The sequence below is a fragment of the Eleutherodactylus coqui genome, chromosome 1 (assembly GCF_035609145.1).
Source record: "Eleutherodactylus coqui strain aEleCoq1 chromosome 1, aEleCoq1.hap1, whole genome shotgun sequence".
Taxonomy (NCBI): domain Eukaryota; kingdom Metazoa; phylum Chordata; class Amphibia; order Anura; family Eleutherodactylidae; genus Eleutherodactylus; species Eleutherodactylus coqui.
The window spans coordinates 70,285,179-70,312,002 of NC_089837.1; the positions used below are offsets into that span (position 1 = coordinate 70,285,179).

Here is a 26,824-nt window from a genome sequence, read left to right on the forward strand (position 1 = left end):
GCTGCTTCACCCTGTAGTGCGGCTGATAAATCTGCATACCAAGTACTAGGAATTTTGAATGCAATTTGCAAATTATCATCAGGGAGTAAAGGGAGTGTTTCTGATTATAACATTCGATGTAAATTATAGCATTGCCGTTAAATGATTAATTCAGCTCTGCCACATACGTGTTTTGAAGTCGTTGCTTCACGCACGGCTCTGCTGTAGTGCACGGGTCACGTGCGGAGAAGATTAGTATTTTGTAAAACTCGATACATCAGAGGAAATCGCGGCTCGATGGAAAAGTATAATTGCCCCTAGAATGAGCTGCTGCTATGTGCATTAGACTGGCCTAAACAATGAGACTAAATGATTGTAAAGGCACAGGTCAGTAGACGCCCGTGTACTCAGTAAGGAGGTGCGAGCCGCGGTGACCTTACAAATGTTAAGTGTCCTTTGACGTAATGTTTTTGCAAGGGAAAGCTTCCCTGGCTACATAAAGATGCCACTATGCTTTAATTAGGCTCATAATTGCACATAAAACATCCGACCCGGTTTAAGCAGCAGGACATGTTATTCCATTTGTACATAAATTCCTCCTCCCTCCCTCTGTGCTCTGCTGGTTAACATTAAATACGTGACCCCTGCGGCTTTAATGTTTGTTTCTTTGAGTAGAAATGTACTAGAGAGAAGACACCTAGTGCACTATAAAGGGGGTGTGAGGGAAAAAAAAGAAAGACCTGGCTATTTTCTTCTAGAAGCAGCGCCACTCTTGTTTTGAAGGCTATAAATGGTTTTGCAGCTCAGCGCCATTTAAGAGACAACGCAATGCACTGGGGCAGATGGCTTTTTCAAAATCTACTAGTTCAGTGAGTTGTGTAAAGATGACATTTCAAAGAATGTAAATCAACAGAAAAGACACTAAACAGCAGAGAATGCCAGAAGAATTGAGCTCTGAAGCTGCAGAATGGGGGATGCAGTTCTGTACTATTTACAGGCTAGAACTCAGGATCAGCACAAGATTAGTAATGCAAAGTATTTACAAAGTTGTGGCATCTAAGGATGATTACGTGCTTGAACCACTTGTCGGCCATCAAAAGACTAATAACGGACGGGTGGTCTCCTATCACTTTGCACCAGCTCTGACCTCCCTGTCTAATGACAGCTGATGGCATGAGGGGTGCCCAGAGACTTATCAGTGTGCTGTCCGGGTATGTAATTGCTGTGCCAGTCAGCATAGTGATCACAAATTAATTGTAAAAATCAACTATTGTGCCCATCCTGTCCTCAGTGGAGCTCCGTGGGCTGACACCACTTCATCTTTGCTTCGTGACCCAGCTGTGGGTAAAGCATACCTGCACTTTGATATGACCTTACAGAATAAACTGGCATGTATGTACATGAGGAATGACACTAGATCTGGCCATTATATGACTTGTATCCAGCATTTTTCAGCAGTCTTTCACACTGTATCTGTAATTCTCAGTCTTCCCTATGCTGGTGGGTGGGGACTAGCTGCTATCATATCTTCTATACACTGCACGTGGAAATAACAGCAGATTCTGCTCACAACTCTCTGCAGCACACACACATCAATTATGGCGTCATGGATGGTATTATACAGCGGTAACCAGCATAGTAGATGTGATTCTAGTAACTCTAACACAGTAAATTGCTTACTGTTAGCAGTGCCATGCTTGTGACAGTGTCTTTACTTCTGTCTTCTTCCTTTCTCCACTTCTGTGGGCAGTATACACACTTCTTGTGTTCTGTGTGTTTTTTTTTCTTTTTGTAACTAATGGCAGACTTCACTTGACAACAGGCAGTGGACAGCAATATAGAAGAAACAGAAACCCCTAGATTTTTCTGCACAGCAATGCCATTTTATGTTAATAAAGTGATTTGCATTTTTGCTATCTATCATATTGACACAAGTTGTCTCCAAGTTTAGTGACTATTTAAAGAGGAACCGTCATGTCAATAAGGCCGGCTGCATAGCTTTATATCTGCAGCCCTGCTGAATCCAGCACCCAGATATATACAAGCTCTTTTTAGTTTCAGTGTGAATTTGGCAGGTGGGCAGTTTCTACCCCATTACTGTCAATGAAGTCTGACACCATCCATTGACAACAAGCAGTGAAGACCCCCAATTGACACATTGACATCTCTGAGGACTGAAACTAAAAATAACCATTACAGAAGAATTGAAGAGAGTAGAGGCAAAAAAAAAGACACAGCTATGGGAGGCAGGGTCGCAACTGTGAAGCTATGCAGCCACCTGTTCTGACATTAGAACATGCCGAGTAGTCTTCAGGGTTTCATTTTGCACCACAAAAGTGCAAATTATTCTTGTGTTTGCTCTTATAGGAGCTGCTTACAGCTGATCACTGACTGTCCCGATTCCGTTCAAGAGGAGCTGGACCTCATACGATCTCTGGGTTACTTGGAGGAGTTTGGCGTTAAAATTTTGCCACTGCAAGGTAAGAAAAAATATGAGGCTGCTGCACAGAGGGGCAGCCTTTTAGCTGTAGAAGTTTTTGTAAAATTCTGGTAACGGTAAAATGCTTCTGTCTTGTAACTTCTGGTGCTGTGCGGGGAACACTTAGGATAGATATATGCTTATCTAAGACTAGCTGATATACCCAGCTTCGCCCAAGTTAATTTGGTACAGGTGTTTACGTGTTGTTCGCAGGGAAAATTTTATGAAGTCAAGGTTACTTTAGAGGAACCGAGGAATAAAATATGTATACACATAGAGGAGCGTTAGATTCTCCTCAGGCTGCATGTACTGATGTCCCTCTGCAGAATGTGCCACTCTTTCTATTCTCCTCATTTAGGACCTAAACAATGATCGCGACACATTTTACGCTTGTTTGACTCCCGGAAGTTACATTAATGTATGACTCGCTTAACTCCTTAATGCCGTGCAACGTTTTTTGCGTCCTGTGCATTTGAGGTTTGTATAGAGGGGGTCCGCTAACCTCTCACGTGCCATATAAAGCAACCACTGTGATCATCGTTAATGCTGATCGCGGCTATTAACCCTGTAAGTGCTGCTGTCCATTTCAAGATTATGGTCTGCCATTTGGTTGCCATGTCAGCCTGGGACCTTCTGAAAGCCCCCAGCACTTCCATGGCTGGTTGCCTAGCAAGCCATGCTTATGTCATGGCTTGATGGAATGCCTGTCAAATCACAGTATAATATAATACTATAGTATTAACATTCTTATAGTATTGGAAGCCATCACAAGTTCAAGTTCCCTATACGGAAAAATGTGAAAAAAAAATGTATAATGTAGTTAAAAAAAAAAGTTTCATTGAGTATTAGAAAAATAAAAAAAAAGGTTTGAACGTTTAAAGGGGTTGTCCCGCGGCAGCAAGTGGGTCTATACACTTCTGTATGGCCATATTAATGCACTTTGTAATGTACATTGTGCATTAATTATGAGCCATACAGAAGTTATAAAAAGTTTTATACTTACCTGCTCCGTTGCTGGCGTCCTCGTTCCCATGGAGCCGACTAATTTTCGCCCTCCGATGGCCAAATTAGCCGCGCTTGCGCAGTCCGGGTCTTCTGCTCTCTTCAATGGAGCCGCTCGTGCAGAATGCCGGCTCCGTGTAGCTCCGCCCCGTCACCGTGTAGCTCCGCCCCGTCACGTGCCGATTCCAGCCAATCAGGAGGCTGGAATCGGCAATGGACCGCACAGAAGAGCTGCGGTCCACGGAGGGAGCAGACCCCGGCGGCCATCTTCAGCAGGTAAGTATGAAGACGCCGGACCGCCGGGATTCAGGTAAGCACTCTCCGTTTGTTTTTTTTAACCCCTGCATCGAGGTTGTCTCGCGCCGAACGGGGGGGGGGTTAAAAAAAAACAAAAAACCGTTTCGGCGCGGGACAACCCCTTTAAGATAAAAAATACAAAAAACAAACCTATTTGGTATCGCTGCATCCGTAAATGTCTGATCTATCAAAGTATCACATTTTTTATCCAGCACTGTGAGAGTTGTCTGTAAAAAAATAAAATAAATAAAAAAAAAGGTTATCCCATTTACAAGAGAAAATGTAATAAAAAGCAATCAAAATGTCATATGTACTCCAAAATGGTACCGATAGTAGAAACTACAGGGCGTATCAGCGTAATCGTATGAAGTTTTTGCTGCAGTGTGTATGCAATAAAAACAATTTTTTTCTTATTCATTTCTCTCCACTTAGAATTTTTTTTTAAGTTTTCCAGCACATCATATAGTACGATAAATGGTACCATTGAAAAATGCAACTCACCCTGTAAAAAGCGAACCCTCAGATGTCTATCGGTGAATAAATATGATCTTTTGAAAGTCAGGAGGAAAAACTAAAAAGGAAAACAAAGAAAAAAGGCTTTTCCTTTAATCCCTTAGTGACCAAGTTTTTTAAAATGTTTCTATTTTCGTCTTTTTCTGCCGCCTTTTAAAAAATCATAACCTTTATTTATTCATCGACGTCGCTGTATGAGGGCTTGTTTTTTGCGGGACGAGTTGTATTTTCCAATGGTGCTTTTTAATGTACCATATAATGTACTGAAAAACTTTTAGAATTTTCTAAGTAAAGAGAAATGGAAAAAAAATGAAGTTTTGCCATCTTTTGGTGCGTCTTGTTTCGTGCAACAAAAATGACGCAACTTTATTCTATGGGTCGGTACGATTACTACAATACCAAACTTGTATAGTTTTTTTTTTTTTTTTGCTGTACTACTTGTATTTTTTTTCAAAGATATTTAATTTTTTAAAATAATTTTCTGCCGCCATCTTTTGGGCACAATAGCTTTTTAATTTTTTCGTCGACATAGTTGTGCAAGGGCTCATTTTTTGCGGGACGTCCTGTAGTTTGCGTTGATACCATTTTGGAATACATACGACTTTTTGATGGCTTTTTATTGCATTTTTTTCTTGGAGACAGGGTGACTGAAAAAGTACATTTCTGGTGTTCTTTCTTTCTTTTTTTCTGACGACATTCATCATACGGGGTAAATAATGCATTACTTTGATAGGTCAGACTTTTACGGATGCAGTCATACCAAATATGTATTTTTGTTTTATTCTTTAATTATAAATATGATATTTTTACTTCTACTTTTTTTTTTTAATAGGAACAATAAAATTTTACTAATTATTTTTACTTTTTTTTTTTTTACAAGTCCCCATAGGGGACAACAACTTGCGATGCTTTGATCATTCCTGCAGTATGATGTAATGCCATAGCATCACTTCATACTGCTATCGGCCAGGCCGTCTATCAGGCCACCCCACGGGGACGGCTTGATAGGCATTCTGCCATGACAGCCCCTGGGCCTTTCAGAAGGCCCCTGGCTGCCATGACACCCACACGGCTCCCTGCGATCTCATCCTGGGGGGCCGTATTGGACCCCTGAACATTGTTCTGAGGATTTAAATGCCACTGTCAGAATTGGCAGCAACATTTTAAGGGTTAACCACTCCAGTTGGCCACGCGGCTAATCAGAGCAGTTGCTGCCGGCTGTAAAAACAGCCGGCGCCCGCAGTGTATGGAGGGAGATCGCCGCACAATCTCTCTTCATACATAGACCACCAATATAGGCTGTCAAAAGGCATTTCAGCAGTTGTTAAGAGGTTAATGTTGATTTTTCAACCATTACTTTATTATATGGGAAACCCCTTTCAAAGTCCACTTCTTTCCTTCCTTGCCTCCCTAACCTGATTGCCTTATTAGGAGTCTCCTATGTGTATTGCAGCCACATCCATGCAGTTCAGCCCCTGTCTAGGCACTATTTTGAGAGTGAGATTTTTTACTGAGTGAGGGGCAGTTTAATTATCATTACCTTCTATATTGACCTAAATAAGCTGTAGCCCATAAGTATCTAGTCAGGAGGATGAGTTGTGATCTCCTCTATTATTGCTGTGTGACAGAAGCTGTGTGATTAACATCAGTAATTGGGATAGAAGTGGCAGTGTCTCCCTCTAGGCAATATCTGTATTGGGTCTCATGTAACAGCATCACACAGCCTGAGAAATCGAGTAGTTTCAGACAGCATAACCCCAAGTAAATCAGAATGGAGATCACATGACCACCTCAAGGAAAAAAGGTCAGGACCTTCAGACAAAAGGAAATGACTAACCGAGGTAACACTAGTTTATATATACTGGGGGGTAGCTACATAGTAAATGGGCCCTTTAAAAAAAAAAAAAAAGAAAGATGACAAACGCCGCAAACACTTTCGTCTTCTATAGACACTGTTTTGGACATCTCCACTCTTCTGTGAAATATGGTGTCTGTGTCTTTTAGTAGTGATTTCCCTTTCAGCGCTTTTCCCTTATGTACCGGGCACAGGTCGCCTCTGTGTTTTATTACTTGCCGGTAATTCTCCTCCATTACTGTACGGCTCTCACTTAGCCTAGAGGTAACTTCTTTAAGACGCTTTTTCTTGAAATGTGCATCTTGTGACATAAGAACATCTGTAAGTGCGACTCACGCAGCCTGCCCAGGACTCGGGAGCTTGTTTCATCCCAGCAAACGTGAATTTTCTCTATTAATATGCTTCAAAGTATAGGCCGGAGGCCAAGAGAGCCGGAGACGGAGTAGTGTGTGTATAATGGGCTAGACATTAGGAAATGATTAGTTTGGCTGAAGGAAATTTCGCGGGCAGAAATGTTCTATAGGCGTCCTCCGCTGCAGCTCCCCTCATCTTACCTGTGGCTAGCTTTATTGCCGCTGTCCTGTCTCGGAAAGTTTAACCACTGAAAGTCAACTCAAATGTTTTTCATTAATGTAATAAAAAAAAAAAAAAAAGTAATTCCTTTGGTAGAGCAGGATATGTGAAAATCTGGAATTTTTTAAGGCGGCCCTTCAGTCCAAGGAAAGATTTTTTTCAGAAACTGAAGGGAACAGCTATCGTTTTTTTATGCCAATGCCCCAATGATCCACCGGTCCATGATCCTGTTTTCAGCTGTCTAAGAGGTTGATACATTTTTGCACATTAAATGCTTTCTGATTGGCCAGCAATGATCATGTAAGCAGCCCTGGCCAATCAGAGAGCAGCTATGAGGCATTGGTAGTCTAGCATTACCAATGCATTGTGAAAATTGAGAAGTCTGAAGATGGAGTTTGCATCTTGGACAGCTGAAAACGGGACATGCAACTGGCAGATCGGAAGGGCATCGGCACAGAAGTACAACAGCAGGTAGAATAATTGCCTCCTCTGGTCTCAGGACAACATTTTGTTCTAAACCAGAAGGCCGCTTTAAGACCAGAGCACTAAGCAGAAAGAGACAGTTATAAACCCTTTGCAATCCAATTATGGATTCAGGGTTTCCTAGGGGGCTCTCTCTTTCTGCCATCATACAATGGCGCCATCTGCTGCCTAGAGCCAGTATTGCGGTATGGGGCATGCTGAAGAGGCTCCCGACAACAGAGCGGCCAGTAATATACAGTAAGAATACCCTGCCGGACGTCTTCCAACATCGGAGCTGTACAGCCTTCAATAAGAATGTCTTTAGATGTCAGACAGTGGATTGGAAAGGGTTAAGGTAGCCATACATATTGGGCTGCCTGCACACGGCTGGGTCTTATCCCGCAGGTGCCCGGCTGGTGACCCCAGCGTACCTGTCTGTTATCTCTGCTGTGGCTGTGCCGGCCAGCGCACATGTGCAGTATAGATTATGCCGTCCCATCACTGTGTGATGACACAGATCCCACAACCTTTCCGCAATAATAACAGAAGGGTCACAAGGCGGACGGTTTCCATTGACTTGGATGGAAGCTGTCAGCACGGAAGCCGCACAGTATTGCAGCATGCTGTAATCTCTCCTCCACGAGCGGAAAATTGCAATCTATTTCTGCTCGTGTAGAGGAAATCACTATTTGCCATAGCATGCTGTGGGTGGCATTTGCAGCAGAATACGGAGGCAGACATCCACTCCGGATTCCATAATGCAAATCCTCCCGTGTGCAGCCAGCCTTATGGATATCGGCCAAATTTGGCCGATGGTGGCAGGGTCGGTTGACAATCTAATGATGCATATGGGCTTGTCCTAAGTCTCCACTAATGATGGATGTCAAGAATGTAGACTTTCAGCATGCCTGATTGTTGTTCTGAAGGTAAATAAGTCACTGCAAGAAGAGTATGGAAGTGACTTATTCTCATGGTCATATCTGCCACTAGGTCCTGTGGGGTGGCATCAGCACATAGGAAAATTAAAAAATCAGGCTTAGTGCCTAGGGCAGCATAAGCTGTAAATACGGCTCCACTTTATTCCACCTCCCCATACTGAGAATCAGCTGGAATATGGTTTTCTCCAGCAGGCTTCAGGGTATTATGTAGCTTCCTAATTGTGTAGAAGCAGTATGCGCACACTGACCAAGTCAAACACGAGGTATCAGTCTCATGTTCAAAATGGCTCTTCTGGGGTAAACATCCAGACAGGCCCTTTTATTGAAAGACATAGCACCTGCCCTTTATGGGCGTTTAACAGATTACATCAGTAACATATATATATTCTTATTCGCTGGGTTATATAGAATTCACCGCCTCAGCCTCTCCCCACCTCTCTCAAGTAGGAGCCTTTGTCTTAATAACATGTGGCCAAACCTGAAACTGAAAGTAAATATCTCTTTGTTGAAGAAGGTTCTGTGTGGGGGATGGGGAGGGACTGGGAAAACACTCAATATTGAATACAGGTATACATATAACACTATGACCTTTAACTCTTAGAGGCTGCTTGTGCAACTTATATATATGTTCAGCTAACATTATACCACACATCTTTCACCATGTCATTGTCCAGCAGCTACCATGATGAGATTGTGTGGCCATTAACCTCCACAAAGTTAAAAGTCATTACAATAGCATAATACATTTGGTTTATACAAATCAATAGACATTTTATACTAATTAATTATCATGTCTACTACAAGAACACATACATATCCGTCCGAGTCTGGGTTCTGCCATTCCTCAGTTATTCCTCCTTAACTGTATGATTTACCATTCTTCATAACAGTATGGGGTTCTGTAGGGGTGATGGGGCTGTGTAGTGTTACAGCTGCCCTTCTCACAAAGAGTGGTGGCAATACCCACTACACAACCCCATCACTCCTACACAACCTCATACTGTTAGCACTCTCAGAGCAATGTCACATGCTGTAGACAGATGCCACATTGACAAGGGGAATAGTACAACCCAATAGTCAATTTGGTTTTAAATTTCCAGGAAGAACAACAGAGGAAGAACACAAAGTTCCAAAACAAGATGATCCAAAATTTCTCAAAAGTCAGAATGGACGCCTCTAGATGCAGAGGAATTTCTACGATGACTTGCAGCCTTAGAAATGAGTGAATGGCAGGCATTAGTCAGAGACCTCAACCCCCCCCCCCTCTTTCCCATGCTATAATAAAACGGTTACAAAGAAGTTTAATTGTTGAAATGTGTCATTATAAATAGGAGACGTAGTCAGATCAATCCCACTCGATTTAACAGCAATTATTGTATAGAGGAAGCCTTTCAGAGGTCCTGAAGTGTGCATGCCGATGTCAGTAGGGACTTATGAGACGGGTAACGTGATCATGTGCTTGGCAGAACACTGGATTACCCCTCCTCACCAGGCACGTTCTGTCTCATCAGCCACTGCCGGTAGGATTGGGCACTGGATGTTACCAACAGGACTAGCAGAGCTGATTCTGTCTCTTCTGTTGTCCATCATGACAACAAAGTAGGTTTACCGGCAGTCCTATGTAAATTCCAAATACTTATTCATTATTCCAGAAGTTGTAGCAATATTAAACATTCCGCAGACGGGAAGCTGCTCCCTTTACTCTTGGTGTCACTTTTTAGGGTTACAACCCAGGATTCAGTTTTGTAGCACTCACTCTGCGGGATCTGCACTAGTTTATCCTGAGTTGCCTATCGTTAACACTGCTTGCATTATGCAGTGTTTCACGGCTGTGTGAGCCGGCTGTTGCTGCGTAGGTCAGCGATTGTGCACTGCGCATGGCAGCCTATTGCGCACAAGCTGTCATGTGCAGTGTGACTAGTTTGTGGGTTTTGTTTTTTTTTCTTCCTGCTCTGCCCCTTGCAGCCTTGCCTATTAAACACAGCACATACACAATATAATTGCGCACATGCAGCATTTATTATGTGCCCATAGAGAATAATGGGCGCTATGGCGCACAATGCACGATAAAATAGAACACGTTGCGTTTTTTTACCCACACGTATCATGCTCAATAAAACAAACAAAAAACACTAATGTGAGTGGGTCAATGAAAATCAATGTACGTTCGTGTGGGCCCAAACTAAAGCAAACTGAAAGCTTTCGCCTCACTCACACAGGCGCGTTTTACCACGATTAATCGCAGCATAACGCTCCCATTGTTTTCAATGAGACTGCTCAGACAGCCCCGTCGGTCGCGGTGTATGTTCATCAATGGTGTGAGTGGCGATGGCAATGCTGCGGACGAAAACTAAAGTAAGGCGCGGCAAAGCGCCACAATTTAAATTGTGCCACTTACCGCAACGCATGTGTGAGGGAGGCCTTCATTTCTTTAAAAAAAAATAAAATCTTATTGAAATCAATGGGAGAAAAACAGGACTGTTTAGTTCCATTTTATTTTATTCTGTCTGTTCCAAAAACGGAACGGAGAGGCAGAAAACGTTGGTCACTGGTGTGAACGAGCCCTCAGAGGTTTTCTAGCAAGTGCAGCCCTGTATCTATAGGCTTTACACCTGTGATTCTGCACACAGAGGGCCTTATGTCAGTCCCATTAGAGCAGTGGTCCCCAACCTTTTTGGTACCAGGGACCGGCTTCAAGCAAGAACATTTTTTACAAGGCCCGGCAAGGTTGGGCGGGGCTTTGGTTATATGGGGCAAGGTTATGAAGGGGGTTGGAGTTTAGTGCATACTTATTTAATTATGACATTTAAAATGTCCTTGCAGTACACACATGGGGCATTATAATATACCCCCCCCCCCCCCCGCCTGGCAGTACACACATTGGGCAGTATATAATCTACCCCCCCCCTCACACACATGGTGTGTGCATATAATTTATCTCCCCCCGCCCCCCCCCAGTACATACATAGGGCAGCATATAATTTATCCCCCCGCCCCCCCAGCACATACATAAGGCATCATATAATTTATCTCCCCCCGCCCCCCCAGCACACACATAGGGCAGCATATAATTATAGAATTTACCTCCCCCCGCCCCCCCAGCGCACACATAGGGCAGCATATAATCTATTCTCCCCCCCCCCCCCGCACACACATAGTGCAGCATATAATTTATCTCCCCCCGCCCCCTCAGCACACACATAGGGCATCATATAATTTATCTCTCCCCAGCACACACATAGGGCAGCATATAATTTATCCCCCCCCTCCCCCAGCACACACATAGGGCAGCATATGATTTATCTCCCCCCGCCAGCACACACACAGGGCAGCATATGATTTATCCCCCCCCCCCAGCACACACACAGGGCAGCATATGATTTATTCCCCCCCCTCAGCACACGCATAGGGCAGCATATGATTTATCTCCCCCCCCCCCAGCACACACATAGGGCAGCATATGATTTACCCCCCCCCCCAGCACACACATAGGGCAGCATATGATTTACCCCCCCCCCCCAGCACACACATATAGGGCAGCATATAATTTATTCCCCCCCCCCCCCCAGCACACACATAGGGCAGCATATAATCTATCCCGCCCCGCACACACATAGGGCAGCATATAATTTATCTCCCGCCCTCCCCAGCACACACACAGGGCAGCATATAATTTATCCCCCCCCCCCCCAGCACACACATAGGGCAGCATATAATCTATCCCGCCCCGCACACACATAGGGCAGCATATAATTTATCTCCCCACCCCAGCACACACATAGGGCATCATATAATTTACCCCCCCCCTCATTAATAGACAGCCCTCCCCAGTTATAAGCAGCCCCTCCCCCTGTAATAAGTAGCCCCCACCCCCAGTAATAAGCCCCCGCGCCCAGTAGCAAGCAGGCCCCCCACCAGTAATAAGCAGCCCCCCACCCCTCAGTAATAGGCAGCCTCCCACCCCTCAGTAATGAGCAGCCCCCCCATAGTAAGCATCCCCCCCCACAGTAATAAGCAGCCCCCCCCAGTAATAAGCAGCTCCCAGTTGTAAGCAGCCCCCCCAGTAGTAAGCAGCCCCCCCTAGTAATAAGCACCCCCCCCAACCCATATACTTACCTCCTCCCTGCTGTCAGCATCGCTCTTTCTCTGCTTTCCCTGGCGTCAGTGTGCAGCCCGGCACGCTTCCTCCCTGAGTCCTCTCCTGTGGAACTAATGAGCAGGGGACTCGGGGAGGAGGATCCTGGCTGCACACTGATGTCAGTGTGCGCTGGGATAAGCGCAATTACCACCAGGCAGCTGCGGCGCCCCCGCTGGTAATCGCTTCAGTGGTGAGCGGCGTCGGCACGCCGCGGGCCACATAACACAAGGCAGCGGGCTGGATTCGGCCCGCGGGCCTTGTGTTTAGAACTAAAGTTCCCGGCGGTGCCGCGGACTGGCGCTAGACACCTAACGGCCCGGCCTCGGTCCGCGGACCGGTGGTTGGGGACCCCTGCATTAGACAATACGGCATTTAAAGAAGGCCCGTGCGGTAATAACTAGTGAACCCAGTACCTCCAATAGCTCATGTTTTGGGGATACTTTTTTCATACTCTGTAGATGATTTAAAGGGCTTTTCCAGGCAAGTTTTACTGAGGACCAATCCTTAGGATATATCATTAATAGTTGATTGGCTGATGTCCTCTTCTCGGGACCCCGACTGATCAGGGCACCGCTGTCATTAGCAAAACACACAGGATACAGGGGGGAATCGGACAGTTCTGACCCCTGTGTATTGTCCGGAGCTGCTTTCTCTCCATACCCTTTTGTACCCGGACACATCGGAGTTTTGAGCAGCGGACCCCAGCCGGACGAACTGCTGATGACCTATCCTGAGGAAAACCCCTATAATACCTACTTCTACCTCATTGTAGAAGTATGTATGTAGCATTAGGAGGAGGTAATAGGCTGAGGTGGATAGACATAGGTCATTCTATGTTACTATGTAACTTATTCCCTCCCCTGCAGATCATTAAAGATTTGGCAACACATTGTTACATTCTCTAACCTTAGATCCAGGGATCCTCGTATGACCCCTTTTAATAGTAACACCAGTAATAAGGTATTTTGCTAGAATGTCTCCCCTCCATGACTAGCCCCCTGAGCAGTCCTGATCCTACTCTGACAGTATTGATAATTTATAGCATTATTATTCTCATTAGCAAACTGTCCTTTGCAGTAACCGCTGCAGTTTGCCCCAAGCCCCTGCTCCCAAGTGAAAGCTGATCATCTTAGAAGTGCCTTCTATCATCTGCCAAATGAAGATCATTTAATGGTCCGTGCTCACCCACATTCACAGGTACTTCTGGAAAGGTCACCGTGCAGCGAGATTTGAGAGATGGTTTCAGATTGACTCCTTTCATTTGTTTAATGGCCATGTGAAAATGTCAGCCCAGACTGCACCTCTGCTTTATGCAACATTTCTGTTTCTCTTAATGGACTTGTGTTCGTCATTCGCTTTCCCAGCCTCTCCGGTTCTATCCCGTTTTATTACCGCCATAACTTATGACAAGGTAATGCCTGGCTGGAACAATGGCTGGCTTTAGAGAGAATCAGCAGGTAGTTAGAGAGGCTTCAGGCATCCTTGGGGGGAAATATGACGTTAAGTGGTCTCTGGGAAAAAGGAGAATTGTAAAGAGGCTTGCAAGGTAATGTCTTAAGATGGCCCTACACCTTACATAGCCGTCAGCGAAACGCTCTTCCTACAGAGCCCTCCTTACACATGGTAACTGTGTCTCTGTGCTCAATGGAAAGAGGGGCACAGTCCACTGCCAGACCCCTTCATCAGCAGATTACATCCTGTGTAAAGAGGATGCAATATTGGGACAGTCGGACACACTCTAACATATTAAAAGGCCTCTTCTGAACAAGAGAATCTGATCCTCCAGGCTGTGTTATTACTTTAACCCTCTCCAATCCACTGTCTGATGTCTAAAGACATTATGATTTAAGGCTGTACAGCTCCGATATTGGAAGACGTTAGTTGGGGTTCTCTTACTGTATATTGCCAGCCTCTCTGCTGTCAGAGCCTATCCAATGTGTCATCTCATGCAGTACTGGCTTTAGCCAGCAGATAGCGCTGTTGTATAACAGCAGAAAAAGAGTAAGCCCCCTAGGAAAACCAGGATATAAATTGGATTGGAAAGGGTTAAGGCCTCGTGTCCACGGGGAAATTATACTTAGCAAATCCGCGCGTGAAAAAAAACCCCGCAAATCCGCATCCCATAGGAAAGCATTGACCATCCACAGTTAATTAAATAGGGCCGGGTGGTATTTTAAGTGATTTGCGGATTTCACGCGTGTGAAAAAAAAAAAAAAAAGCCACATGCTCCACTTTAGTGTGGATCACACGTGCGGGAGCTCTTAAAGCTCATATCACTATTGATCTGCCGCATGAGAAAAAAAAGACAATTCTAGTGCATCCGCAGCAGAAATCCGTGCGGGCCTGATTTTCCCAGTGGACATGAGGCCTAATAGTGCTGTCATAGTCCGCCAGTTACTATCCCTATCATTATCAATAGTACTAGTCTAATGTCAGGAAAGTGCCCTCCTTAAATTAATATTGCTCATAGTGCTGCCATTAGTAGTGCCGTAATTAATATTGCCATCATAGTGCAGCCTGATGCCAGTAGAGTGCCCTCAGTAATGGTGCTATCAAAGTGCTGCCATTAAAAGCTATGTTCACAATTGAGCTCATGGCAACGACCACAGTGCTCTGCCATATGATAAATATCACCTGTGATGGATCTGCCTGTCTATTTTTCTGTCTGTCTGTCTAGTCTACTTATCTAACTATCTCATATCTGTCGGTCTGTCTCATGTCGGTCTGTCGATCCCATATCTGTCATGTCGGTTTGTCTCTCTATCTCCTGTATTTTTCTGTCTAGCTCATGTCTGTCCATCCATCTATCTCATACCTGTCGGTCTATCTCATGTTAGTCTCGTCTCCTATGTCTGTCGGTCTCGTCTCCTATGTCTGTCCATCCATTCACCCAGCATGGTGGCTCAGTGCTTAGCATTGTTCCCTTGATCGCCGAGGTCTCGGGGTCAAATCCTATAAAAGATGACCTCTGCCTGGAGTTTGTATGTTCCCCCTGTGCCCGCCTGGGTCTCCTCCGCACTCCATAGATGAAGCTACTATGCAGAGATGTGCAGCGCTGCGGCATGTGCATGCCCTGTATAAAGGAGTACAATAAACCTCCTCGCTGTACTGTTTTTTTCCCTTTTATCTACACCATGATTTCTCCTCCTCATCTCTCTTTCTCCGTAGATGTACAGTGTCTTCTTGATATATATCTTTCCATCATCGCTGTACTTTATACTCTGCTAAGTGCGCCTTCCAGATGGAGCTTTTTATGTATTAAGGAGGCACATTTCCTTACAGCAGACACGGAGGTAAAACATTTCCCAGAACATGTGTCTGGAATATAAAGACATCCCGCTTTTTTTGGCTGCTCTATTCATTGTAGTCAAAAGCTTGAACAAAAAAGCCCAAACTTTTAAGAGGACCTTCTGTAAACGTGTCCTTTGGATGATCCAGCAGATCCATTATGCAGCCCAGCTCCTGTGTTGTGCGGGGTGCTTAGTGTTCCCATTAGAGGTTTTGTACTGAGAAATAAAGCTCTCTGTGAAATAAAGCTAAATTGCCCACAAGGTAGTAGTGCGCCTGCCACTAATAGCTGCGCTGTGAAAAGGCTTCAGTACCTTGGAGAGCTCTGCCAGCGGAATGGCACTGCTGCATTTACTGTACGGACCAGCGTGCTACTTCTGCTGTACATTGCCGAGCAGTTTATAGAAAAAGGCACATTAATGGCAAAGTCAGAAGGGGGAGCGGGGCGTGTATGATGAGAAGACTGCTGGGAGTTGTACTCCGACCTGCCAATTAGGTCCCTCTATCTACCTATCTATCTACCTATCTATCTACCTATCTATCTACCTATCTATCTACCTATCTACCTATCTATCTATCTACCTATCTACCTATCTACCTATCTACCTATCTACCTATCTACCTATCTACCTATCTACCTATCTACCTATCTACCTATCTACCTATCTACCTATCTACCTATCTACCTATCTACCTATCTATCTATCTATCTATCTATCTATCACATATCTATCCTATCTATCTATCTATGTATCTATCTATCGATCCATCTCATATCGATCCATCTCATATCGATCCATCTCCTGTAAGTCTCTTTATACTTCTCTCTATTTCTACTCCTCCATAAGTGGACCTCCAGTAGTTTTCAGGTACAGGTTACTTTGTATGGGTGATACTAATTAGCTGTTGTCGTCATTGGTGGCTTTTTGTTACTTTTTAACTGTTTTATAAAGACACATTTATGGCCGATGACTCCAGGTTAGCTGCATTATCTAACAGGGTTCTGTTAAAAATCAACTGCTGTCTCATCAGAGACTTCTGCTCTATTTTTCCCCCATGCTGTACACTGCAGCTATGCTTGTTCCAGCCAAAAATAGGTGGATTGTTGTGTGCAAAATGCTCAATTTGTTACAGTTCAAGAAATCACAATCACATTCTGCGAAAAAAAAATAAAAAATGGCAGCATGCACTGACCTGTGGCCAGATTTTAAACCCACAGCATATCAATTTATGGTGCAATGCCTCTACAGCTCCACCTATTGGAAGGCAGCATTTCTGCAAGTCAATATCAGACCTTTTAACAGGTGGTGTAACATTTAATGGGAATATTAGCCAAAGCCAAAGAGTCTTCTCAATCAGTGTGCACTAGGTTGCTGGGTAAGAGGGCTATAGACGTGGGTCAGGAAAAGTATAGCTACTCCTTAAGGAGATCACCTAAAAGGTGTCGGAAATCTTACAAGGCCGTGCATGCTCCCTTTTACATCCAAATTTCCCAGAGGAGCATGCATGGCCTTATACGTTTCCCCACACTTGTAGTTACTCTCCCTAAAGTGCCTTTTTTCACCCAATTCATGCTGTGGCTACAGCCAAGTGTAATCTGCAGCACAAAATAATCTTTTACTCACTTTCTCCCCAGTGGGTTCTGCATCTTGGCTTCTACTGAGGATGTGTCATATAGACATGTGGCCTCTGCAGCCAATCAAAGATGACAGTAAAATGCTTACTATTAGCTGCTGCAGCATGCTCGTGTGACTTTCTTCTTTCTTGCTGTTTCCCCTCTCCATAGACTTCTATGGGGAGCACGCATCAGTAAGCTATTCGTCCATCTTATTTACCAAGATGGATTTTAGCAGCTTTTTTGACTGTGTGAACAAGTAATCCTGATAAGTGGAGAAAGTTTAATGTGTCTTATCAGAGAAAAATGATAAAGTTTCTTATATTCACCTGCATGATTTATGCCTGCAGGCTGTTGAGAGTCCAGTGACCATTTGAACACCAGCATACAAGAACTCATTTACAAAGGTTTCTGATTCCCTGGTGCAAGCACCCTTCTTCACATGAGCTGCATTCTGGCTCATAGTGGGGGTCTTGCAATGGAGAAGCCCCTCTCTGACCTCCATATACCCTAACAATGCCTATAGAAAGGGGTTGTCTCCATCCGTCCCCTTTAACTTGTGTGCATTGTTACAGATTTAAAGGGAACCTGTCAGGCCCCCTAAGCTGTAAGATATAGTAATAGACACTCTGATTTCAGCGGTCTGTCACTTATACCCAACGGTTTAGCAGTTTTGCATATCTTGCTATCATCGTTGGTCTGCCGCTGCATCATTTTGTGTAAACCAGAATCTATGAATGGTGACCCATTTATCATGAATGGAGGTGGGCGGCTGGAAGGATCTCCGGCCCGCTCTACCTCCAGTGATCATTACTCTTTTCTGAATGCACAGTGGCAATCATTGCTGAGAAGGCTTTCGGGTGCCGCAGCGCCCAACAGTCAACTTGTGCAAAAGCCTTTTTTTATATGGTGCATACAGTGCCGATCGGCATCTGGAGAGAGGAGGAGGATGCATGAATATAGATGAGCTTCATTGGATTCATCTCCAGTCCGGCTCTGCAAAGTTTCAGAAGTACGATTTGCAAAGCCATTAAACTGATGGGTATAAGTGACAACCCGCTGAGGTCAGGGTAAATGTTACTACGCCCTGCTGTCGGCAGCTCGGGGGACCTGACAGCTTCCCTTTAAAACCCCAAATGCGCCATTGTTCAGCAGGGATGACGACAAGCTCTCATTAATCTCTATTATATAAATCCCGGATGATTGTCAGTCTAACCTACGAGCGTTTCCACTTGAGCGTCTCATCACACAGTCACATTATACAGTCCCTTCCAGCGTGCGCTAATAAACGGCAAGCGGAGCGTCCTACAGAACCCTGCTCATTTTTCTAAAATATTTCCGCCCATTGGAAATGACCATTAAACATATGCAGACATTTTTATTCCTCCATCCAGCAGCCTAAGCAAAGCTTTATGGGCAGCAATGTTCTACCTTATAACAAACGCTATAAACGTGTGCTAGGAAATAGCCAAATAAATATACTTTATTTCCGGGACTGCTCTCCTTAATCCGCGTGCGAGAAAAACGAGCATTTCTGGGGAGCAGACGCCGGAGCATATTGAGAAGTAATCAGTGGCTTAAAAGTTGCTCCGTTCCAACTTGGTTACCTTGGGTAACTTCCTCGCCTGCCTTTTGTTCGTCTCCAGAACGCCGGCGTTTTGCATACTGATTACTTATTAGGACGGCACACACTCCAGCGCTTAATGTGGCTTTCATTATCTCCTTCTCTGAGTGCGCAGCTCTGTGTTAAGCATCTGTATCCCCCTCTCTCCATTATTGTCTGTCTGGAACATCTGCTCCTGTGCCGTGTGCGTTCCAATTGTGATAAATGTCTACACTTCGAATTTCTGATCTGGATTTTTCTTTTTTTTTGGACATCTGACAAGCGATCGCCCAGCAGCTTAACATGTGCCGGAATGACTGCCAGCCAAGCCGGCTCTTCGGGCGTCTTATGGAAGGGGCAGTCAGGTGTTTGTGCGCTCCCGTCCAGGACAGCTGATATCCCGTGGAGTTGGCAGCTCGCGTTGATCGTATTGATTGAAATGTTTACTCGTCATCTCCGCGGTGTGCAATGCTCGCAGCCAAATATGAGCGAACACCACCCTCCCTCCTAAGAGCTGACTAGGGAGCGCACCGTGTAGGGGTTGGCTTCATTGTGTATAACTATGCACGCACGAGCGGCTCTTATTTTTTTAGTTCTAAGATTGTGAGACCGTTTCCAGCTGCAAGACATCATCAAGGAGCAAAAGTAAGACCAAGACCTATCCGGAGCCTATAAGGACGGTATAAGTGCAAGCGCCTGTGAGCGTTGTGTTAGGGAGGAAGGGGGTATTAGACTATGTTGTAACAGATGCAGTTGGGTTCCCAAAATTAAACTAATGGAACAAAATGTAGTGCTTGCAGTGATCCCCACTGGACTTTGCTGATTTGGCTACAATGATAACGTGGCCATGTATTCCAACACTACAACCGATCACTGGTCGCATCAATCTTGTGTCAGGGACTAGTGATTGGTTGCAGTGGTGGCATGGTGTATACGGGCTCATCATGGCTACAGTCCAGTGTAGAAAGTCCAGTGCATCTAGTGCCACCACCCTGGTCCTTCTTGCTGGGCTTTGTTGGCTGCAGCAATGATGTGCCCGTATGCCCCGCAAACCGCTGCTGCCAATCATTGACGTCCGGGTTCTGTTGCTGTATACTTCTGAGGACCATGATTAATGGTCACTTGGAGTATATGGGCACATCATTGCTCTAGCCAAGGTAACAAAGTCCAGAGGCGAGGGCTGGGTATTGACTCGGGGAGCATGGCTTTTTTTGTTATCACAATTCCTGGCTTTGGGAACATTTTTTATCATCTTGAAAACCTCTTGTAAGACACTAAATGTCTATTGTGTTCCTTGCATATGGTCTTAAAACCGAACTAAACTTTTGGATGACTTTTTAGAATAAGCTTCTGTGTGTGTTCATGAAGAATAACACTTATATGGCCATTCTATGACTTGCATCCTGCATTTACCGACCGTTTTCTCCTCTCCCCTCTCCATGCTCCATCTCTATTCATCAGTTCTCCCTGAGCTGGGGGGTGTAGACTAGCTAGTGCAATGCCTCCATTCACTGCTCACATGGGAGAGGAATATAGCTTCTTTCTCTCTCTGTAGCATACCCTCATAAGTACGATCAGCATGGGTGACATTATACAGATGTACTGAGCAGGGTCCATATGAATCCAGCACTGCGGTAAGATAAAACACTTACTAGAACCTTGAGCAGCTCCCTCTTCCTCTCCATAGATTTTTTTATGGGATGCAGCTGTAATCTAGTCTCTCAGTTTACGGACTTCTATGCATGGATTTTATTGGTGTATTCAGAGTGCGTGCGGGGGGGGGGGGGGGGGGCGGTGAAAAAATTTTTTTTAAGTAGAGAAAGGGGCATTCTTCTGTTACATTATTTTATTTTTGTTTGTGCTATTGATTTATGGAAACAAATATACAGTCTGGTTGCTCTGTAGTGGTGGTAATTATATTCTATGGGCTTTTCTATTCTATTTCTTGTACCTGTCATTTGTTTTCTTCCAATTAAAGCTATAGTGCCCTGCCCTGAGATCAGTAATGAATCCTTGGAAGGACTGTGTGTAACATCTTCTGTTCTTCGTCCCCGCAGTGCGCCTATGCTCTGACCGCCTCAGCCTCATCAAGAAAAGTATTTCTCAGTCCCCAGCCAGCTACAAGCAGTCAGCAAAACTACTGGCCCTGGCGCATCTGCTGCGAGTCGCAGGTAAATACTTCTAATCATTGAACTGCAATACGTGGCTGGATGAGGGACACCTGGGAGCTTGCAGGCTAATTATAAGCATGTTCTCTTGCCCGGCAAGTGTGGAGATTCAGTCCGATCAATAGTAAAGATCTGCTGTCATAAGGGGCGAGTTAATGCAGTAACATGTGCAGCCTACACTTCTGTATATGCTGTTGACTAGTTCCCTCTAGATGGGCCGGTGAGCAGTGAGCTCCAGCCTTCACAGTCCTAGAGTGCAACGATATGGTAGGCAGTACCTGACCGGCCAGGACACGTTGCGATATATAGTAATTGTATGCAAAGTATGTGAGCAGTATTCATTTCCGTAGACCCAATAAAAAAATATAATCTAATGAGATGCCCAAGGTATTTTAAGGTGAAAAAGCTTTGCATCATTGTTTTCAATGGGTGGCCTTGTGTTGCATGCAGCTAGCATGTGGTGCAATAGGCGCTGCGCTGCTACAGCACGCACCAGATAGAATATACTGCAATTTGTTTCCTGCATCACATTGCGGTGCCACGTAGGAAAACATTGCTCATGTGCATGACCCCGTTCAAAAGAAGAGGGTTCATATTTGTTTGTCTCACAGCACGCAAATTACATGCAAGTTTGACGCCCATATGAAGGCACCCTTAACCCCTTAGTAACCCCTATAGTGTTTTAACGTGCTGCAGATGCAGGACATGTATGAAGAGCGATCGCCGGGCGTCCTCCCTTTATACATCCAGGGTGTTGGCTATTTTTCACAGCTGACACCTGGCAGCAACAGCTGCGATGAGCCGCGTGGGGCATTAGAGCTGCTTTAAATGTCGCTGTCAATTCGTATGGAAAAATAAAAAAAGCTATTAAGCACAGAAGATGGTGGCAGAAAATAATTTTTAAAAATTTAATGTCTTTGAGAAAAAATACGAATAGTACAGCAAAAAAATAAAATAATGGTATGGTAGTAATCAGACTGAACTATAGAATAAAGTTATCAGGTCATTTTTGTTGCAATTTGGACATGGGATAGACGTGAGACGGATGGATGGAGGTCAGACGGAGGGGCGGAGAGACGGAGGGACGGGCGCGGGGCGGAGAGACGGAGGGACGGGCGCGGGGCGGAGAGACGGAGGGACGGGCGGAGAGACGGAGTGACGGGCGCGGGGCGGAGTGACGGGCGCGGGGCGGAGTGACGGGCGCGGGGCGGAGTGACGTGGGGCGGACGGGAGACGGACGTGGGGCGGACGGGAGACGGACGTGGGGCGGACGGGACACGGACGTGGGGCGGACGGGAGACGGACGTGGGGCGGACGGGAGACGGACGTGGGGCGGACGGGAGACGGACGTGGGGCGGACGTAGGATAGATAGATATGGCGTAGATAGAGAAAAAGATGTGAGAGAGATGTAAGATGGATATGAGAGAGAAATAGATTTATCTGTCTCTCTCTATATCTAGCTATCTATCTTATATCTGTCTCTATTTATCTCTTATCTCTCTCTCCCTCTCTCATATCTATCTTATCTCTCTCTCCCTCTCTCATATCTATCTTATCTCTCTCTCCCTCTCTCATATCTATCTTATCTCTCTCTCCCTCTCTCATAACTATCTTATCTCTCTCCCTCTCTCTCATATCTATCTTATCTCTCTCTCCCTCTCTCATATCTATCTTATCTCTCTCTCCCTCTCTCATATCTATCTTATCTCTCTCTCCCTCTCTCATATCTATCTTATCTCTCTCTCCCTCTCTCATATCTATCTTATCTCTCTCCCTCTCTCATAACTATCTTATCTATCTCCCTCTCTCATAACTACCTCATCTCTCTCCCTCTCTCATAACTATCTTATCTATCTCCCTCTCGCATAACTATCTCATCTCTCTCCCTCTCTCATAACTATCTTATCTCTCTCCCTCTCTCATAACTATCTTATCTCTCTCCCTCTCTCATATCTATCTTATCTCTCTCCCTCTCTCATATCTATCTTATCTCTCTCCCTCTCTCATATCTATCTTATCTCTCTCCCTCTCTCATATCTATCTTATCTCTCTCCCTCTCTCATATCTATCTTATCTCTCTCCCTCTCTCTCATATCTATCTTATCTCTCTCCCTCTCTCTCATATCTATCTTCTCTCTCTCTCCCTCTCTCTCATATCTATCTTATCTCTCTCTCCCTCTCTCATAACTATCTTATCTCTCTCCCTCTCTCATATCTATCTTATCTCTCTCCATCTCTCATATCTATCTTATCTCTCCCTCTCTCATATCTATCTTATCTCTCTCCCTCTCTCATATCTATCTTATATCTCTCCCTCTCTCATATCTATCTTCTCTCTCTCTCCCTCTCTCTCATATCTATCTTATCTCTCTCCCTCTCTTATATCTATCTTATCTCTCTCCCTCTCTCATATCTATCTTCTCTCTCTCTCCCTCTCTCTCATATCTATCTTATCTCTCTCCCTCTCTTATATCTATCTTATCTCTCTCCCTCTCTTATATCTATCTTATCTCTCTCCCTCTCTCATATCTATCTTATCTCTCTCCCTCTCTCTAATATCTATCTTATCTCTCTCCCTCTCTCTAATATCTATCTTATCTCTCTCCCTCTCACATCTATCTTATCTCTCTCCCTCTCTCACATCTATCTTATCTCTCTCCCTCTCTCACATCTATCTTATCTCTCTCCCTCTCTCTAATATCTATCTTATCTCTCTCCCTCTCTCACATCTATCTTATCTCTCTCCCTCTCTCACATCTATCTTATCTCTCTCCCTCTCTCACATCTATCTTATCTCTCTCCCTCTCTCACATCTATCTTATCTCTCTCCCTCTCTCACATCTATCTTATCTCTCTCCCTCTCTCACATCTATCTTATCTTTCTCCCTCTCTCATATCTATCTTATCTCTCTCCCTCTCTCTAATATCTATCTTATCTCTCTCCCTCTCTCATAACTATCTTATCTCTCTCTCTCTCATATCTATCTTATTTCTCTCCCTATTTCTCTCCCTGTCTCTCATATCTATCTTATATCTTTCTCCCTCTCTCTCATATCTATCTTATATCTTTCTCCCTCTCTCTCATATCTATCTTATTTCTCTCCATCTCTCATATCTATCTTATCTCTCTCCATCTCTCATATCTATCTTATCTCTCTCCATCTCTCATATCTATCTTATCTCTCTCTCTCTCATATCTATCTTATCTCTCTCCCTCTCTCATATCTATCTTATCTCTCTCCCTCTCTCATATCTATCTTATCTCTCTCCCCCTCTCTCTCATATCTATCTTATCTCTCTCCCTCTCTTATATCTATCTTATCTCTCTCCCTCTCTCATATCTATCTTATCTCTCTCCCTCTCTCATATCTATCTTCTCTCTCTCTCCCTCTCTCTCATATCTATCTTATCTCTCTCTCCCTCTCTCATAACTATCTTATCTCTCTCCCTCTCTCATATCTATCTTCTCTCTCTCTCCCTCTCTCTCATATCTATCTTATCTCTCTCTCCCTCTCTCATAACTATCTTATCTCTCTCCCTCTCTCATATCTATCTTATCTCTCTCCATCTCTCATATCTATCTTATCTCTCTCTCTCTCATATCTATCTTATCTCTCTCCCTCTCTCATAACTATCTTCTCTCTCTCTCCCTCTCTCTCATATCTATCTTATCTCTCTCTCCCTCTCTCATAACTATCTTATCTCTCTCCCTCTCTCATATCTATCTTCTCTCTCTCTCCCTCTCTCTCATATCTATCTTCTCTCTCTCTCCCTCTCTCTCATATCTATCTTATCTCTCTCTCCCTCTCTCATATCTATCTTATCTCTCTCCATCTCTCATATCTATCTTATCTCTCTCTCTCTCATATCTATCTTATCTCTCTCTCTCTCTCATATCTATCTTATCTCTCTCTCTCTCATATCTATCTTATCTCTCTCCCTCTCTCATATCTATCTTATCTCTCTCCCTCTCTCATATCTATCTTATCTCTCTCCCTCTCTCATATCTATCTTATCTCTCTCCCTCTCTCATATCTATCTTCTCTCTCTCTCCCTCTCTCTCATATCTATCTTATCTCTCTCCCTCTCTTATATCTATCTTATCTCTCTCCCTCTCTCATATCTATCTTCTCTCTCTCTCCCTCTCTCTCATATCTATCTTATCTCTCTCTCCCTCTCTCATATCTATCTTATCTCTCTCCATCTCTCATATCTATCTTATCTCTCTCTCTCTCATATCTATCTTATCTCTCCCTCTCTCATATCTATCTTATCTCTCTCCCTCTCTCATATCTATCTTATCTCTCTCCCTCTCTCATATCTATCTTCTCTCTCTCTCCCTCTCTCTCATATCTATCTTATCTCTCTCCCTCTCTTATATCTATCTTATCTCTCTCCCTCTCTCATATCTATCTTATCTCTCTCTCCCTCTCTCATATCTATCTTATCTCTCTCCCTCTCTCATAACTATCTTATCTATCTCCCTCTCTCATAACTACCTCATCTCTCTCCCTCTCTCATAACTATCTTATCTATCTCCCTCTCTCATAACTATCTCATCTATCTCCCTCTCTCATAACTATCTCATCTATCTCCCTCTCTCATAACTATCTCATCTATCTCCCTCTCTCATAACTATCTCATCTCTCTCCCTCTCTCATAACTATCTCATCTCTCTCCCTCTCTCATAACTATCTTATCTCTCTCCCTCTCTCATAACTATCTTATCTCTCTCCCTCTCTCATAACTATCTTATCTCTCTCCCTCTCTCATATCTATCTTATCTCTCTCCCTCTCTCATATCTATCTTATCTCTCTCCCTCTCTCATATCTATCTTATCTCTCTCCCTCTCTCATATCTATCTTATCTCTCTCCCTCTCTCATATCTATCTTATCTCTCTCCCTCTCTCATATCTATCTTATCTCTCTCCCTCTCTCTCATATCTATCTTATCTCTCTCCCTCTCTCTCATATCTATCTTATCTCTCTCCCTCTCTCTAATATCTATCTTATCTCTCTCCCTCTCTCTAATATCTATCTTATCTCTCTCCCTCTCTCACATCTATCTTATCTCTCTCCCTCTCTCACATCTATCTTATCTCTCTCCCTCTCTCACATCTATCTTATCTCTCTCCCTCTCTCACATCTATCTTATCTTTCTCCCTCTCTCATATCTATCTTATCTCTCTCCCTCTCTCTAATATCTATCTTATCTCTCTCCCTCTCTCATAACTATTTTATCTCTCTCTCTCTCATATCTATCTTATTTCTCTCCCTATTTCTCTCCCTGTCTCTCATATCTATCTTATATCTTTCTCCCTCTCTCTCATATCTATCTTATATCTTTCTCCCTCTCTCTCATATCTATCTTATTTCTCTCCATCTCTCATATCTATCTTATCTCTCTCCATCTCTCATATCTATCTTATCTCTCTCTCTCTCATATCTATCTTATCTCTCTCCCTCTCTCATATCTATCTTATCTCTCTCCCTCTCTCATATCTATCTTATCTCTCTCCCTCTCTCATATCTATCTTATCTCTCTCCCTCTCTCATATCTATCTTCTCTCTCTCTCCCTCTCTCTCATATCTATCTTATCTCTCTCCCTCTCTTATATCTATCTTATCTCTCTCCCTCTCTCATATCTATCTTATCTCTCTCCCTCTCTCATATCTATCTTCTCTCTCTCTCCCTCTCTCTCATATCTATCTTATCTCTCTCTCCCTCTCTCATAACTATCTTATCTCTCTCCCTCTCTCATATCTATCTTCTCTCTCTCTCCCTCTCTCTCATATCTATCTTATCTCTCTCTCCCTCTCTCATAACTATCTTATCTCTCTCCCTCTCTCATATCTATCTTATCTCTCTCCATCTCTCATATCTATCTTATCTCTCTCTCTCTCATATCTAT

General features: G+C 44.1%; 1 protein-coding gene across 1 annotated transcript in view; it reads left to right on the forward strand.

The window, feature by feature from the left end:
• NBAS (NBAS subunit of NRZ tethering complex) overlaps positions 1-26,824 on the forward strand; it is a 616,392-nt gene that overhangs the window by 260,676 nt on the left and 328,892 nt on the right. The window contains exons 31-32 of the mRNA XM_066597064.1: positions 2,347-2,459; positions 20,800-20,913. Of these exons, the coding sequence (XP_066453161.1) occupies positions 2,347-2,459; positions 20,800-20,913 (227 nt within the window). The remainder of the gene's footprint in view (positions 1-2,346; positions 2,460-20,799; positions 20,914-26,824) is intronic.